Source organism: Martes martes, assembly GCF_963455335.1.
Source record: "Martes martes genome assembly, chromosome: 7".
Lineage (NCBI taxonomy): Eukaryota > Metazoa > Chordata > Mammalia > Carnivora > Mustelidae > Martes > Martes martes.
Window position 1 is genome coordinate 131,230,043 of NC_137894.1, and position 19,053 is coordinate 131,249,095.

At 37.0% G+C, this 19,053-nt stretch overlaps 1 protein-coding gene across 13 annotated transcripts in view; it reads left to right on the forward strand.

Annotated features, from left to right (window-relative positions):
• Positions 1-19,053, forward strand: part of NUMB (NUMB endocytic adaptor protein) — a 194,197-nt gene that overhangs the window by 128,123 nt on the left and 47,021 nt on the right. For all 13 annotated transcript variants that reach the window (XM_080809641.1, XM_080809632.1, XM_080809634.1 and 10 more), the window contains one exon: positions 17,142-17,216. In XM_080809641.1, coding sequence (XP_080665767.1) covers positions 17,142-17,216 — 75 coding nt within the window. The remainder of the gene's footprint in view (positions 1-17,141; positions 17,217-19,053) is intronic.

A 19,053-nucleotide genomic window follows, 5' to 3' on the forward strand; every position in this document is an offset into this window, starting at 1 on the left:
AATTGACATATGACATTATATTAGTCTCAAGTGTACAACATAATGATTTGGTATTTGTGTATATTACAAAATGATACAATTGACTTTTTTATTTTTAATTTTTTACAGTTGACTTTTGTATGTTAAAATTGTATCTAGTTTCCTTGCTAAACTCACTTATTCTAGTAATTTATTTGTATATTCTTTTGGGTTTTCTACTAATACAGTTACATAATCTGTGAATAATTATTGTATTTCTTACATTCTATTCTTTATACTTTTATGTATATATGTCCCTTCATTGCATTGGTCAGAGACTGATGTTTATAACTTTGGGTAGAATTGGTGATAACAAGAATTCTTGCCTTATTCTCAGTCTTATCAGATTTATCAGATTATCAGATTAAACAAGTTCCCTTCTGTTCTTGGTTTAAAAATTATTAAAATTATGAATGGAAACTAAATTTTGAGATGATTACATAAATTTCATCTTTAATTCTGTTAATTGGTAAATTATACTTGTGATTTTTTGAGTAGTCAGCTAACCTTACATTCCTGGAATAAATTCAATTCATTATAGACAGATACTGATCAAGTTGAGTTTATTTAGTATATTTCTAGGTTCTCTTTGGTAATATTTTGTTCAGAAATATCACATTTATGCTTTTGAGTCAGAATGGACTGTAATTTTGCTTTCTCATTTTGTCTTTGTTAGATTTTGTGTTAATAGAAGTGAGGCTGGATCACAGTTTTAGCAAGACTCTGTCTACTTCTGGTTTACTTCTGGTATGGAGACGTTCTTTTCGTGTGTTTAAGCTGAGATACTTTAGGGTTCACTGGAACCTATTCCGGAATTCTAATTCTTCACTCTTCAGCAAATTGAAAATGCCAAAAATTCATTCTTTTTAACATGTTTATCTGTTTCCTGTAATTCTTGTGAATTGGTTTTTAGACACCTGATCAGATTTATTAAGCGTTGCAGAATGGTGATACTTTAATTCTGTCATCCTTTCTTCACTTATCAGCTGTAATATTTCTATAAAGCAAAATCCCCATATCTACTGCTTCGTTAGCAGTGGTACAGTTTAACTAGAAAGTTAGGGTAATTTCATTTATGAAGGAAATATTGAGCCATAAGCAACGTTACTGAAATGGTTGACTGTTCATTTGATCAACTTTTTTTTTTTTAAGAATAACATTGTTAGTGCATGTAAGACCAGTAAACTATAAACCGTTACTTAAATAGAGTTGCAGAAGTAATGTGAGATAGTAAAAAGAAGATAGATGGTTGAAAGAAGAAAGATCTAGGAGTGAAAAGATCAAAGGTCTATTCCTGGCTCTGTTAATTTACTAGTTACATGACCTTGTGCAAATCACTTAACTTTTTTGACACCAGTGCCATATTTGAAAGGTGAAGGTTTTGAGTCTCCTTAAGTTATTTCTAACTTTAAACTCCTGTGATTAGATTTAATACATATACTTAGGTCAGATGACTCATTCAATGTAATTGTAATAGAAATTTATACATAGAAGTAATCTGTTATAATTTGACTTAACTACTCCTCTTTAATTAAAGACCCCAAACAAATTTTGATATCATGTTCTACACATCTGCATCCTGTATTTGCAATATAATACAGGTTATGTATATCTGATAATATGCCTTACACCTTATAAATTGATTATGATGTCATTTTTTTGCCAATGTTGGGAACTGTTGACTGTATGTTCTCTCACATCAGAGCTGTGCATTCCTTCTCATGGCCTACATTACCAAAACAAGGGGGAGGTCTACTTTTTAAATAATTTTTTCAAGAAAAGGAAAAATGACTTAATTCATCCAAGAATGAAATTCCACACACTAGTTTTTCTAAAGTGCATTTTTGTGAATAAAAGTCCCTTACTCAGAGGGTGTTTGGAAAAGACATACAGACAAAAGAAGTCCTGGTGTCAAATATTTTAGCCATTAAAGCATAAATCAGCTGCAATTCTTCAGTGAGATACTGTCTCAGAGGAGAAAAGAGACCTCTTTAATAATGTTTATTTCAGTGGGCATGTTTTTCTCATCATCTAGGAAGGCACAGCACTGATTTCCATCTCCACATTCCCAAAATAGATTATGCAGTCTATATAGGAGATATTTTTGTTCTGTCTTTTCCATTAAGTCTCCCCACCTTTTTTTTTTTTTTTTGGCATAAATACCCATAAGTGACCAGTTGAATTGATCAAAATGATGGAATAAAATCCCTTGCAAACACTTTGAAACCTATATTCATATCTCAGCAACTAAAGGTAACTCTGAGACCCTAAAACCCTACTTTCTCATTTTATTATTTATTTATTTATTTATTTGAGAGAGACAGCACAAGCATGAGGGGCAGAAGGAGAGGGAGAGAGAATGTCAAGCAGACTCCACCCAGAGCATGGAGCCTGATGTTTTAACACTCATTCTGAAGGTCCGGACTCATAAAAAGCAGAGCATTAGAACTGAGAACCCATTGTAGAACCAGAACCTTCAGTGGGATTTATAATCAGTGAAATAGAGAACTAGAAGAAAAAGCAGAAAACAAAACAAAACAAAAACTGAAAAAAAAATTAAAAAAAAAATAAAATAAATAGAAGCTTGCCTCTGCTCACACCCTGGGTGAAAAAGAGGTGTCTCCCACCAAAAATTGAAACCGTTGATCTGGACTTTATATGCTATAACCTGCATGGTGTAAGACTCCTCAGATTAATATACAGTAGGTCTTAGGCTACAATACAGCTGTGGTACCTTTTAGAAGCAAATGTAAAACCACTGTATAATCCAGAAGGCATGATTTTTTTCCAGAAAAGTTGAGCTTCAGTAAAGATGAATTTACAATTTAAAAAAGAAAGTTATAGGGGCACCTGGGTGGCTCAGTGGGTTAAAGCCTCTGCCTTCAGCTCAGGTCATGATCTCAGGGTCCTGGAATTGAGCCCCGCATTGCATCGGGCTCTTTGCTCAGCAGGGAGCCTGCTTCCCCTCCCTCTCTCTGTCTGCCTCTCTGCCTACTTGTGATCTCTGTCTGTTAAATAAATAAATAAAATCTTTAAAAAAATAAAAATAAAAAAAATTAAAAAGAAAGTTATAAATCATATGTGGACGTGATCAGCAGTTATAATAAGGATTATACAACAAAGGACAAGAAGATTAGCACTGTAAGAACTTGAATTAATAGACTATAGAGGACACTATAAAATATGTATATATAAAATCATTAATTAATTCAAACCATAAGGCAAAAATAAGACAACGAAAAAGAAGGAATTGATAGATCTGACAAAGAATCAAATCACAGCTTCTGAAAATGAAAAATACTGTTACTATGATTGAATTTAGTGGATAGATTCAGTAGTAGATTAGACTTGTTGAAAAGAGAGTTGGTAAACTGAAGATAGATTTGATGAAGTTACCCAGAGTACAGCACAGGGTGATAAAGAGAAGATCCAAAAAAGAGAGAGGAAGCCTTTGAACAAATTAAAAAGGCCCATAGTACTAACAGGCCTAATGAGAGCTCCAGGAGTAGAGAGGAAGAGGATTTCATTTAAATCAATACCTAAGAATAAACCTAACCAGAGGGATGAAAAGACCGGTACTCTGAAAACTATAAAACACTGATGAAAGAAATTGAAGACAATACAAGGAAATGGAAAGACATTTCATGTTTATGGGCTGGAAGAACAAATATTGTTAAAATGTCTGTAGTACCCAAACATTCTATATATTTAATGCAATCTCTATCAAAATACCAACAGCATTTTTCACAGAGCTGGAACAAACAGTTCTGAAATTTATATGGAACCACAGTAGACCCCAAATACCCAAAGCAATCTTAAAAAAGAAAAACAAAGCTAGAGGCCTCACAATTCCAGACTTCAAGTTATATTACAAAGCTGTAGTAATCAAAACAGTATGATGCTGGCATAAAAATAGATCATAGATGGGCGCCTGGGTGGCTCAGTGGGTTAAAGCCTCTGCCTTCAGCTCAGGTCATGATCCCAGGGTCCTGGGATCGAGCCCCGCATCGGGCTCTCTGCTCAGCTGGTAGCCTGCTTGCCTCTCTCTCTCTCTCTGCCTGTCTCTCTGCCTACTTGTGATCTCTGTCAAATAAATAAATAAAATCTTAAAAAAAAAAATCATAGATCAATGGAACAGAATAGAAAACCCAGAAATGAACTATATAGCTATATAATCAATTAATCTTCAACAAAGCAGGAAAGAATATCCAATGGGGAAAAGACAGTCTCCTCAACAAATGGTGTTGAGTAAACTGGACAGCAACATGCAAAAGAATGAAACTAGACCACTTTCTTATACCATATACAAAAATAAATTCAGAATGCATTAAAGACCTAAATGTGAGACCTGAAACCATAAAATTCCAGAAGAGAACACAGGTGGTAACTTCTTTGAACTTGGTCATAGCAAATTCTTTCTAGGTAGGTCTCCTGAGGCAAAGGAAACAAAAACAAAATGAACTATTGGGACTACATCAAAATAAAAATCTTCTGCACAACAAAGGAAACAGTCAACAAAACTAAAAGGCAACCTATGGAATGGGAGAAGATATTTGCAAAAGACTTATCTGACAAAGGGTTAGTATTCAAAATCTAAAAAGAACTTAAAGGGGTGCCTGGGTGTCTCAGTGGGTTAAGCCTCTGCCTTGGGCTTGGGTCATGATCTCAAGGTCCTGGGATCGAGCCCTGCATCGAGCTCTCTGCTCAGTAGGGAGCCTGCTTCCCCTCTTGCTCTCTGCCTACTTGTGATCTTTCTCTCTCTGTCAAATAAATAAATAAAATCTTAAAAAAAAAAAAACTTAAGAAACTCAAAACTCAAGAAAGAAATTATCTAATTAAAAAATGGGCAGTAGACATGAACGGACATTTTTCCAAAGAAGACATACAGATGGCTAACAGACATGTGAAAAGGTGATTAGCATAACTTATTATCAGGGAAATGCACATCAAATCCAAACTACAGTGTTACCTCACACCTGTCAGAATGGCTAAAATCAACAACTCAAGAAATGACGGGTGTTGGCAAAGTTGCAGGGAAAAGGGAACACTCTTGCAGGGTTGGTGGGAATGTAAACAGATGCAGCCATTCTGGAAAACAGTATGGAGGTTCCTCAGAAAGTTAAAAATAGAATTACCCTGTGATTCATCAATTGCACTACTAGGTATTTACCAAAAGAATACAGAAATACAAATCCAGAGGCATATATGCACCCTGATGTTTATAGCAGCATTATCTACAATATTCAAATTATGGAAGCAGCCCAAGTGTCCATCGATTGATGAATTGTTAAAGAAGATGTGGTATGTATATATGATGGAATATTACTCAGTCATAAAAAATAATGAAACCTCGCCATTTGCAATAACAGGGAGCTAGAGAGTATAATGCTAAGTGAAACAAGTAAGGAAAGACAAATGCCATATGATTTTACTTAAATGTGGAACCCAGGAAAGAAGCAAAGGGAAAAAAGAGGCAAACTAAGAAACAAACTTTTAACTATACAGAACAAACAGTTATCTGAGGAGAGGTGGGTGGGGGATGGGCTAAATTGGTGATGGGAATTAAGGAATGCATTTCTTGTGATGAGCACCGGGTGATGTATAGAAGTGTTGCATCACTATATTGTACAACTGAAAGTGATACGACATTACTAACTGGAATTTAAATAAAAACTTAGAAAATATAAATAGGTAAAATGAAAAGAAATGAGCAAAGGATGTAAATTGATATTTCCCCAAAGAAGATTAACAGTTGGCCAGTTAGCATGTGAAAAGATAGATTAGGAGCATATAAATCAAAAACACAAGGTAACTACTTCAAACCTGTTAGGAGGATGGTATAATTTAAAGAGAAAGAAAATGAAGTGCTGGTGAGCATGTGGGGAAATTGAAACCCTCATACATTTTGATGGGAATGTTAAATAGTGCAGTGCTATGGAATATACTTGCTAATCTAGAAAGAAATGTACAAGAGTATATTTGAAGGGTACCATAAAACTTTAGAGACAAAAGACTTGAATAAATACTGTAGATGGAATAGGTCAGTATTATAATATCAGTTTTTCTCAGCTAGTGAACTTAAGGCAATCTTAATTAAAACACCAAGGGTTTGGGGCACCTGAGTGGCTCAGTTGGTTAAGTGTCTTCCTTTGGCTCATGTCATGATCCCAGGGTCCTGGGATTGAGCCCCGAGTCAGGCTCCCTGCTCAGCGAGGTGTCTGCTTCTCCCCATCCCTCTGTCCCTCCATCCCACTTGTGTGCCCTCACTTGCTCTCTCTCAAATAAATAAATAAAATCTCAAAAACATGAAGGGTGTTTTGGACAAGAATTGAACAGAATTATTCCAAAGTTGATATCAAAGATTAAAGACAGGAAATAATCAAGAAAGTTCTATGGGAGAAAAATTAAAGAAAGTGATCATGCCGAAACGTATTAAAACTTACTAACTTATTTATATTAATTATTTTATTAACATATAATATATTATTTGTTTCAGGGGTACAGTTCTGTGATTCATCAGTCTTACACAATTCATAGCACTCACCATAGCACATACCCTCCCCAATGTCCATCACCCAGCCACCCCATCCCTCCACCCAACCTCCACTCTAGCAACCCTTAGTTTGTTTCCTGAGATTAAGAGTCTCTTATGGTTTCTCTCCCTCCGTGGTTTTTGTCTTATTTTATTTTTCCCTCCCTTCCCCTCTGATCCTCTTTCTTGTTTCTCAGATGCCTCATATCAGTGAGATCATATGATAATTGTCTCTCTCTGATTGACTTACTTCACTTAATTTAATACCCTTTAGTTCCATCCACATCGTTGCAAATTGCAAGATTTCGGTTTTGATGGCTGCATAATATTCCATTGTTATATACCCCACATCTTCTTTATTCGTTCATCTCTTGATAGACATCTAGGCCTTTCCATAATTTGGCTATTGTGGACATTGCTGCTATAAACATTTGGGTGCATGTGCCCCTTCGGATAACTACATTTGTATCTTTGGGGTAAATACCCAGTAGTGTGATTGCTGGGTCATAGAGTAGCTCTATTTTCAACTTTTTAAGGAACCTCTATACTGTTTACTAGAGTGGCTGCACCAGCTTACATTCCCACCAACAGTGTAGGGGGGGTTCCCCTTTCTCCGAGTCCTTGCCAACATCTGTCATTTCCTGACTTGTTAATTTTAGCCATTCTGACTGGTGTGAGGTCCTATCTCATTGTGGTTTTGATTTGTATTTCCCTGATGCCGAGTGATGTGGAGCACTTTTTCATGTGTCTGTTGGCCATCTGGATGTCTTCTTTGCAGAAATGTCTGTTCATGTCCTCTGCCCATTTCTTGATTGGATTATTTGTTCTTTGGGTGTTGAGTTTGATAAGTTCTTTATAGATTTTGAATACTAGTCCTTTATCTGATATGTCATTTGCAGATATCTTCTCCCATTCTGTCGGTTGTCTTTTGGTTTTGCTGACTGTTTCTTTGCTGTGCAAAAGCTTTTGATCTTGATGAAGCCCCAGTAGTTCATTTTTGCCCTTGCTTCCCTTGCCTTTGGTGATGTTTCTAGGAAGAAGTTGCTATGGCTGAGGTTGAAGAGGTTGCGGCCTGTGTTCTCCCCAGGGATTTTGATGGATTCCTGTCTCACATTGAGATCTTTCATCCATTTTGTGTCTATTTTTGTGTATGATGTAAGGAAATGGTCCAGTTTCATTCATCAGCATGTGGCCATCCAATTTTCCCAACACCATTTGCTGAAGAGACTTTTTTCCATTGGACATTCTTTCCTGCTTTGTTGAAGATTAGTTGACCATACAGTTGAGTGTCCGTTTCTGGGCTCTCTGTTCTGTTCCATTGATCTGTTTCTGTTTTTGTGCCAGTACCATACTGTCTTAATGATTATAGCTTTGTAATAGAGCTTTAAGTCCGGAATTGTGATGCTACCAGATTTGGTTTTCTTTTTCAACATTCCTCTGGCTATTCAGGGTCTTTTCTGGTTCCATACAAATTTTAGGATTATTTGTTCCATTTTTTAGAAAAAAGTTGATGGTATTTTGATAGGGATTGCATTAAATGTATAGATTGCTCTAGGTAGCATAGACCTTTTCACAATATTTATTCTTCCAGTCCATCAGCATAGAACGTTTTTCCATTTCTTTGTGTCTTCCTCAATTTCTTTCATGAATATTCTATAGTCGTCTGAGTACAGATTCTTTGTCTCTTTGGTTAGATTTATTCCTAGGTATCTTATGGTTTGGGGAGCAGTTGTAAATAGGATCAAATCCTTAATTTCTCTTTCTTCCATCTTGTTGTTGGTGTATAGAAATGCAACTGATTTCTGTGCTTTGGTTTTATATCATGACACTTTACTGAACTCCTGGATGAGTTCTAGCAATTTTGGGGTGAAGTCTTTTGGGTTTTCCACATAAAGTATCATATCATCTACAGAGAGTTTGATTTTTTTCTTTGCCGATTTGGATGCTTTTTATTTTGTTGTTGTTGTTGTTGTCTGACTGCTGAAGTTAGGACTTCTAGTACTATGTGGAATAGCAGTGGTGATAGTGGACATCCCTGCCAAGTTCCTGACCTTAGGGTTGAAAAGCTCTCAGTTTTTCCCCATTGAGAATGATACTTGTAGGTTTTTCATAGATGACTTTTAACCCACTGAGCCACCCAGGAGCCCGTCATAGATGACTTTTATGATATTGAAGTATGTACCCTCTCTGCCTACACTGTGAAGAGTTTTGATCAAGAAAGGATGCTGTACTTGGTCAAATGCTTTTTCTGTATCTATTGAGAGCATCATATGGTTCTTGTTATTTCTTTTATTAATGTATTGTGTCACATTGATTAATTCATGGGTATTGAACCAACCTTGCAGCCCAGGAATAAATCCCACTTGGTCATAGTGAATAATCCTTTTAATGTACTGTTGGATCCTGTTGGCTAGTTTTCTGGTGAGAATTTTTGCATCTATGTTCATCAGGGATAGTGGTCTGTAATTCTCCTGTTTGATGGGGTCTTTGTCTGGTTTTGGGATCAAGGTCATGCTGGCCTCATAAAATGAGTTTGGAAGTTTTCCTTTCATTTCTATTTTTTGGAACAGTTTCAGGAAAATGGGTATTAATTCTTCCTTAAACGTTTGGTAGAATTCCCCTGGGAAGCCATCTGGCCCGGGGTTTTTGTTTGTTGGGAGATTTTTTATTACTGCTTCAATTTCCTTACTGGTTATGGGTCTGCTTTGGTTTTCTGTTTCTTCCTGGTTCAGTTTTGGTAGTTTATGCGTCTCTAGGAATTCATCCATTTCTTCCAGGTTGTCAGATTTGCTGGCATATAGTTGCTCATAATATGTTCTTATAATTGTATTTCTTTGGTATTGGTTATGATCTCTCCTCTTTCTTTCATGATTTTATTAATTTGGGTCCTTTCTCTTTTTTCTTTTTGGTAAGTCTGGCCAAGGGTTTATCAATCTTATTCATTCTTTCAAGGAACCACCTCCTCCTTTGGTTGATCTATTCAACTGTTCTTTTGGTTTCTATTTCATTTATTTCACCTCTGATCTTTATTATTTCTTTTTTGCTGGGTTTAGACTTTCTTTGCTGTTCTTTCTCCAACTCCTTTGGTTATAGGGTTAGGTTGTGTACGTGGGACCTTTCTTGTTTCTTGAGAAAGGCTTGTATTGCTATATACCTTCCTCTTCAGACCACCTTTGCTGTATCTCAAAGGTTTTGAACAGTTGTGTTTTCATTTTCATTTGTTTCCATGAATTTTTAAAAAATTTTCTTTAATTTCCTGGTTGACCCATTCATTCTTTAGTAGGATGCTCTTTAGCCTCCATGTATTTGAGTTCAACTTTTGTCTTGTGATTGAGTTATAGTTTCAAAGCATTGTGGTCCGGAAATGTGCAGGGAATGATACCATTCTTTTGGTACCATTCTTTTGGTACCAGTTAAGACCTGATTTGTGTCCCAGGATGTGATCTATTCTGGAGAATGTTCCATGTGCACTAGAGAAGAATGTGTATTATGTTGGTTTGTGATGCAATGTTCTGAATATATCTGTGAAGTCCATCTGATCCAGTGTGTCATTTAAAGCCCTTATTCCCTTGTTGATCTTTTGCTTAGATGATCTGCCCATTTCAATGAGGGGGATGTTAAAGTCCCCTACTATTATTGTATTGTTGTTGATGTGTTTCTTTGATTTTGTTATTAATTGGCTTATATAATTGGCTGTTCCCATGTTAGGGGCATAGATATTTAAAATTGTTAGATCATCTTGTTAGATAGACCCTTTAAGTAGGATATAGTGTCCTTCCTCCTCTCTTATTACAGTCTTTGGTTTAGAATCTAATTTGTCTGATAAGGATTGCCACCCCAGCTTTCTTTTGCTGTCCATTAGCATCTAAATGGTTATCTACCCCCTCACTTTAAACCCGGAGGTGTCTTTGGGTCTAAAGTGCGTCTCTTGCAGACAGCATATTGATGAATCTTGTTTTTTTATCTAACTTGATACCCTGTATCTTTTGATTGGGGCATTTAGCCCATTTACATTCAGGGGGGTAACTGTTGAAAGATATGATTTTAGTGCTATTGTATTGCCTGTAAGGTGACTGTTACTGTATATTGTCTCTGTTCCTTTCTGGTCTATGTTACTTTTAGGCTCTCTCTTTGCTTAGAGGACCCCTTTCAGTATTTCCTATAGGGCTGGTGTTTGCAAATTTTTTTAGTTTTTGTTTGTTCTGGAAGATTTTTATTTCTCCTTCTATTTTCAATGACAGCCTAGCTGGATATAGTATTCTTGGCTGCATATTTTTCTCATTTAGTGCTCTGAACATATCATCCCAGTCCTTTCTGGCCTGCCAGGTCTCTGTGATAGGTCTCTTGCTAATCTAATATTTCTATTGTAGGTTACAGACCTCTTGTCCCCCAAGCTGCTTTCAGGATTTTCTCTTTATCTCTGAGACATAAGTTTTACTATTAGATGACAGGGTGTTGACCTATTTTTATTGACTTTGAGGGGGTTCTCTGTGCCTCCTGGATTTTGATGCCTGTTTCCTTCCCCAAATTAGGGAAGTTCTCTGCTATAATTTGCTCCAATATACCTTCTGCCTCTCTCTCTTTTTCTTCTGTTTCTGGGATCCCAATTATTCTAATGTTGTTTTGTCTTATGGTATCACTTATCTCTTAAATTCTCCCTTATGATCCAGTAGTTTGTTTCTCTTTTTCTCAGCTTCTTTATTGTCCATCATTTGGTCTTCTGTATCACTGATTCTCTCTTCTGCGTCATTTATCCCAGCAGTTAGAGTCTCCATTTTTTTAATTGCACCTCATTGATAGCCTTGGTTAGGTTTTAGTTCTTTTATTTCTCCAAAAAGGGATTCTCTAATATCTTTTGTGCTTTTTTTCAAGCCGCGCTAGTATCTTTATAATAATCGTCATTCTGAACACTAGTCCCAACATCTTACTAATGTCCATGTTGATTAGGTCCCTGGCAGTCAGTACTGCCCCTTGTTCTTTTTTTTTTTTTTTTTTTTGAGGTGAGTCTTTCCCTTTTGTCATTTTGTCCAGAGAAGAATAGATGAATGAGCGAACAAAACGCTGAAAAGGTAACAATGACCCCAGAAAAATACACATTAACCAAATCAGAAGAGACCCAAAATTGGGGGGGGGAAATATATGTATATATATGTATGATCAGGGTGGTGAACAGAATAGAGCCATACTCTATATTTTGGTTGCATTTTGGTCTGTTAGGAGAAACTGTCTCCCAGAATTTTAAAGAAAGAAAATCATACACACACACACACACACACACACACACACACACACAAATAAGGGTAAATACAATGAATGGATGAACTATGACTATAAATATGAAAATTTGAAAATATTTTTAAAAAGGAATTGATAAGTTGGTTGAAAAAAAGAAAAAATTTTTAAGAAAAGGAGAACGTGATCAGGCAGGAAACTAGAACAATCCATACACTAGATTAGGGTATATTTTGGTCTGTTAGAAGAAACTGTATCCTGGGGTGCCTGGGTGGCTCAGTGGGTGTAAAGCTTTGCAGGCGAGGTAAACACAACACCAGGCAAGGTGGGCGCAAGGCAAGATTTATTAAAGGCACTCTCTGGCGAAGTTTCAGGGCTCGGGAGAAGGGGAGCCAGGAAAGTCGCACCGGGAGGAGGTGGGCACCCTTGGGCGAGGTTCCTCGACTCCGGAAAGGGGAGTGGAGGAAGTCTCGCTGGGAGGGAGTTGGCGGGGGTCTTTTATCAGGCCAGGGTAGGGCATGGGCTCACATCCATATATGGTAGGGTATTTGGTGATTGGAGGGTATGGGGTGGGGGGTCCTGATACTTCTGTTTCCTGCATAGGTATCGGGTTACCTATGGAGACGTGACCTGGGCATACATCCTTTTGGCGGGAGAGTCAAGGGTTAAGGAAAGGGGCGGGAGGAGGCTGGAAGATGGCGGGCCCCGGGGGTCATTTCTCTTGTTCCTCCTGCATTCCCGGAGCCCGCTGACCCAGCAGTGGGTTAAGCCTCTGCCTTTGGCTCAGGTCATGATCTCAGGGTCCTGGGATCGAGCCCCACATCGGGCTCTCTGCTCAGCGGGGAACCTGCTTCCCCCTCCCCCTCTGCCTGCCTCTCTGCCTACTTGTGATCTCTCTATCAAATAAATAAATTTTTTAAAAATCTTAACTTAAAAAAAAAGAAACTGTATCCCAAAATTTTAAAGAAAAAAAAACTTATATATACACAAAAAATAAGGTTAAGTACAATGAAGGAGTAGAATATGACTATAAAAATGAAAATTAAAAAAGATTTTAAAAAAGGAATTAATAAGATGTTGGTTGAAAAACGAAAGAAGAAAAAAAATTTCTTTAAATTTTTAAATTCACATATAATGTATTATTAGCCCCAGGGGTACAGGTCTCTGAATCGCCAGGTTTACACACTTCACAGCACTCACCATTATAGCACATACTTTGCCCAATAAAATTTTTTTTAAAAAATAGAAAAAGAAAAAAAATAAAGAAAATTTAAAAAATTAATTTTGAAAGACTAAAGAATCATGGGGGAAAAGCCAAAAATTCTGTGTGCTGTATTCTCCTTGCACTGTAGTTTTGTGTTCTCATTGATCAGTAAACTTGGTCATGGCTGGATGTTCTTGCCGATTTTCCAGGGGTTAGGCCTGTTGCAGTGATTCTCAAATGTCCTTGCCTGAGGTAGAATTGCACCACCCTTGCCAGGGGCCAGGCTAAGTAATCTGCTCAGGTTTGCATTTGCTCTTGGTAGCTTTTGTTTCCTGAAAGCTTTGCGTACAGCTTTGGAGGATGGGAATGAAAATGGCGGCCTCCCAGTATCCAGCCCTGGCGGAGCTGAGAGCTTGGGCCCCACTCCTCAGTGAGACCTTAGAGAAAAGCAGTCAATCACTCCTGTTTCCCTGGTCTCCGGCTGACTCTGTGCTCACCTGTACTGTGTCTGTCTCTGGCACACAACCCCATTTGGAATTTCCAAACCCAGCAGATTCCTGCAGTGTACTTCCATGCTGCTCCTCCAGGGGGAGGAAGGGGAGTCTCCCTGGATCTGCCACTTGTTGGGTCCTTGATCGAAGAGTAGTGGCCTAGTTGTGCTGTGGATCATGATTTATGAAAACCCCAGACTGAGAGCCCACTCCTCAACTCCGTCTTTGCAGCCAGCTTCCCTGCTCCAATACCTGAGAGCTCTGCCACACTCAGGTACCCCCTGTCTTTCCATTGCCCCAAGGGACCTGAGACCCCCCACTGTCCCAGTGAGGATTCCACTCCCCATTTAGCCTCTGGAGTGATGTTTGTTCTGTGGAGCAGACTTCTAAAAGTTCTGATTTTGTGCTCTGCCACTCTATCACTTGCCAGGAGCTGGCTGATGGAGACTCCCTCCTCCCCCAACCCCCATGGTCTATCTTCCCGTATATCACCTAGGGTTCACTACTCTACACGTCCTGTCTTCCAGAAAGTAGTTGCTTTTCTGTTTGTAGAATTGCTGCTATTCTTTGATCTCCTGTTGAGTTTGTAGGTGTTCAGAATGGTTTGATAACTAGTTGAATTCCTGGGACCAGACGAAATTTAGATCTCCTACTCCTCTGCCATCTTGCTCCTCCCCCATATTAAAAGATTCTTAAACTATAATAAGTCAAAATAGGAGTAACAGTAAAACAAAATTGAATGTCCAGGATAATGTAATTTTTAATAATATGTATTTGGCTTTTCAAGTCAGTGATTAAGGATAGAGTAAAAAACAAAACAACAGACTAAAAGAATTTAACAGTATATATAACAAGTTGCTAAGAATGAGATGTCAGAATTTCTTAAGATGTCAGAACAGTAGTGCAGCTTTTACTATTTTCCACTGCTTTATTTTCCTTATTTGTTGGACCAGGAAATTAAGAATTTATTTTTGGTGTTTGAAAAAGGCCAGATATCAACAAAACATAAAGAAATCCTTTTTAGAGCTTAATTCATCCAGATAGGCATTGAAACAGCCATTCATCATTGTCTTCTAAGCTGAAAAATAGAGCTTCCAGAATTTGTGTGTAGGGATGCCTGAGTGTCTCAGTTGGTTAAGTGTCTGTCTTTGGCTTAGGTCACGATCCCAGGGTCCTGGGATCAAGTCCCACATCAGCCTCCTTGCTCAGCGGGAAGCCTGCTTCTCCCTCTGCCTGCTGTTTCCTCAGCTTGTGCTCTCTCTCTCTGAGAAATAAATAAATAAAATCCTAAATAATAATATAATAATTTTAGTGTGATATTCCTATCACTATAGCATCTGACTGTTGAGAACCCGCCTTCAGTGAGGGGAGTACTCTGTTATTTCTTGAGTGTGAAATCAGTCTGAAAATCTAGAACTAGTTGACAGAACTACCAAACACTTGACATTTCTGATAGCCTATAATTTTGAGTTAGTATTTTTCTAATTTAATAGGAAAAAGATAAGCAAAGATGACTAAGTATGGAATCTGTGTTAAAGCTATCCTGTAGTGAGCCAGACAGAGGTACACTGATGAAAATTTGCTATCAGCATCCTTTCTTATTGATATGAAACATTATTATTATTTTTAATGTAGTAGTTTAGAAATTTTCTGAAATTTGAGGTTCTTATGTATACTCAGTATCCATAATGGATTCAGTGATACTGAATTTGAGAAAACATTACTTTACCACTGTACATCATCTGTAAAACCAAAGAATGTAACTAAATGTGGATCTAGATAGAAAGTGTAAAATTTGTAGCCAAATTCATTGCATTTGAGAATCCAAAATAAAATATGTAAATATTTATCTTATTGGATTTCATGTTATTCAGATTTGCCCTAAAGAGATTATATTCTTTCAACTTAGAACTATATATATAGTACATTATTTGATTCACTAAAAAGTGAGCATTCTTCCTGTTTATATAATATTCATTCAGATTTACAGCTCTTACAATTCTTTAGATATTTTGGTCTCAGTTTATGATCTTTATGATTGATTCCTCAAGTATTTTATTACCTGAAGTCAAGTACTTTCCTAAATTTATTTTAATTCATGGGTTTTATGCACTTACTCAGTATTGGAAAGATTTGAGTAAAAGTTAAAGATTCCATGTATGCATTTTAAGAGTGTTCTGGGTCAAGCCACTTGGGTTTCAGTTTTCACTAGCTGAATGACCTTGGGCAAGTTACTTAAACTCTCTATGCCTGTGTTTCCTGGGGCTCTTGTTATTCTACTCTCCCATGAGTTCGCACCATTTCACATCCACGCAGGGCCAAATGATGGGAGATGTACAAGGAGGGGAAAGAAGCAGAAGGGGCATTGGTTCATCTTCCTGGAATCACAGTTTCACTATACCAAGAGGAAAGTTTTCCTCTCAGGCTCTTGCAGGTTTCCACTGCTACCACCAGCACAGGATAGCTTTGGGAGCTGGGGTGTGAGAAGAAAAATAAGAGATAAGTAAAAGGGAGAGAGATTCCTATACTCTCTCTGAAGATAAGGCATTTCCTTATTTGATCCTTGAGCCACAGCTAGAGTGCTTTTTCCAGAGTTCGTTCTTTGCGACAGCACAGAGTTTTGGATTTCTGGCTGTATTAAGTCCAAGTTGGAAGTATCAGAAAGGGGAAGGGGGAAAATGGAGCAGGAGAGTGGGAGGTAAACTCCTTGCCAGTTCAGAAATACCCTGGATCCTGGTATTCTTCTCAGATAACTTTCTGCTCTTTACAAAAGGGACTTGAAATATGTTCTGTTCAGGTTTTATGATTTCATTCAATGGGTGGGACAGGGAAGATTGAGTCTACTCAATTGTACCCAGAGCATTTTGGTAATATTTTCACCATCCTGTCTTTATCTTTCCCAAGGCTATTCCCATACAAAGGTACAATTTGAATTGCATTGCTGTCTTGGAAAAAAAAATAAACTTGATTATCTCTCCATTGACTCTAGAATTAAGTAGAGACTCATTCCAGCATTCAGATTCCCCAGCTGTACATATCTCAAATCCTAGCCAAACAGGAGTACTTGCTGATACATAGTTACGCTATTCCACACCTATAACTTCTCTTAAATTCTTTCTACCTAAAATGGTTTCCCAGCCTTCCAGTTTTTGCCTCTTCAAATTCTACACATCTTGTAAAGCTTTAAATGTATTGTCTTCTTAAAATTTGTCTTTGTAGTTCTCTGCCGTGCTCTTATGTGCTCCCTGTAAAAGGATATGTGATCTCTTCAGCCTTTGGATAACTTATTTTTATTTGTGCCTTTTTCAGTATGTGTGTATACATATTTGCATATGTATACATTTTGTTTTAGGATTATTTTTGTGTTCAGAGATACAGTAACTGTCTAACACACGCTGCTGTTATCTTCAGATCCAATAAATTTAGGTAACGTTTAGTGCCTACCATTACTTTTTCACTTCTCTATAACAATTTTTTGAGACATTTATTCTGAATTTCATTCATATGAGGACACTGAGGGTAAGTAAAGTAGCATCTTAACTCTTATACAGTGGCAGTTTCTTGAGTGCAGAAATTTTAATATTCAGTTTTCTTCCAACTAATACCTACCATATAGTAGCTACTCAATATGCATAGCAATAACCCTTTTTTCTTCTTTCTGCAGTACCTTGGCCATGTAGAAGTTGATGAGTCAAGAGGAATGCACATCTGTGAAGATGCTGTAAAAAGATTGAAAGCTGTATGTATTTGATGGTTGCCACTGTTGATCTATATACTGAAATATTTTCTTAAGAGATTTCGTTCAGTAAATTTTAGTGATTCACTATCCAGTAAGACCAGTGTTTCTCTTAAGGCAAAAGATGTGGGCTCTAGTAAAGAGCAGCATCTCATGCTATCTGTCCAAAGGCGTAAATTATAAAGACCAACTTCGTCGGTTTAGGCCAGACGTTATCCAAAAGGTACTTTGGATTCACAACCCATATGAAACAAGTGGTATGAAATCTTACAGGTGAATAATGTTCTAAAACCAAGAGAAAACTGTTACAGTTAGTGTTTTAACCTGTGATAACTGGGTTATAAATTGCTGATGTTAAATTTACTCTAAGAAACAGTGGAAGGGAGAGTTATCTGTGATGATGGCTAGAGAGGTTTACAGTTGGTGCAGGACTTATTATCTTGACTACTACTCTCCAGATTCCTTCTGTACACCCCTCTAACATAAGCAATGTATTTCCCCTGCCTTTTTCTCAAACTTCAGCATACTTGAAATGGAGAGTCCTTTTCCAGGATGAATAGTATTTTCTTTGCCTGTTATACCTTAGACTAAATCCCAGGCACATCCTTGTGTATTTAATAAAAGGAGAGAATGGATTCAGAGTTCACAAAGGTTCACATAGAAGTGTTAATATCATATTTTGGATAGGTTTGAAATGTCTCATAAACTCTGACAATCCTCTTCACAACCTTCCTTCTCTCCAATGTGTGGCCTTTTTCCAAACTCTTTGCTGTGAAAGCTTTAACCATTACTTCTGCATGCCCTTGCCCCAGACAGCATAAATACTTGTTTGCTTTGGGTTCGCTGGTATGGTAGGCTGCCACAAGTTTGGCTACTAATGAGTGCTTTTTTATTTCCCCCTCAATTTGCTTATCAAAACTTTTCTGCTTGGTATATTTTATATGACCTCTCATCCGTAATCCCTCATTATAAAAGATATAAGATTAAAGAAGCAATCAACTTAGAGAAGTATGTTATATTTTAGAACAGATGTCTGTGAATCTGTTGTAAAAGGGAAAGGAGGAGAGAAATAACTGATTATAGTATTCAAGGAGCAAAAAAAAACCCCAATATGTAGACATATGGTATACTGCATATACATACATACATACCATTTACCTCAGATTATGGTCATTTAAATTCTTAAATGATTGAAGCCCTTCTTATTCTAATCATCATTAATGTTAAAGGGACTTACTTTCATCTGTTATGGTATGTGAAACTGTAATTTATAGACTTGTCATGTCTATCTGAATATATTCTCCAGTTAAATATACCCTCAGACAATGTAATTTTCCAAGAAACATAAATTCAATCTCTTCTTTAACAGAATAATTCCAACTTCACTGAAAGAGTAAGTTTAGCTTGGAAAATTTTTAAAGTAATACAATGATTTGTCCTACTAGTCATTAACGAATATTTAAACATCATAATACTAATGACTGAAAACAACAGGCAAATCAGTGAATAGACTAAATAGACCTGAAACAAACTACAAATAGTTACCAAAATCTTATAACTTACATAACTTGCAGGTAGACGGTCATTGTGGAATGAGCCTTTAGAAAGTCTTCTAATTCAGAGCATGGCTTCATGTTCACTCTCTAAATAAGGGAGAACTAGGGGTGATTTTAATTTGCACAGAAGATATTAAGAAATGGTATTTTAGTTTAATGAGCAGTGAATCCTCTTAACTAGTTTTTTTAGCCTACATTTAATTAGAAGCATCTCTTCATTATATAGATTGTATAACTTCTTTGTGTAAAATACAAATGAATAAAAACAGTACATAAAATTTTTT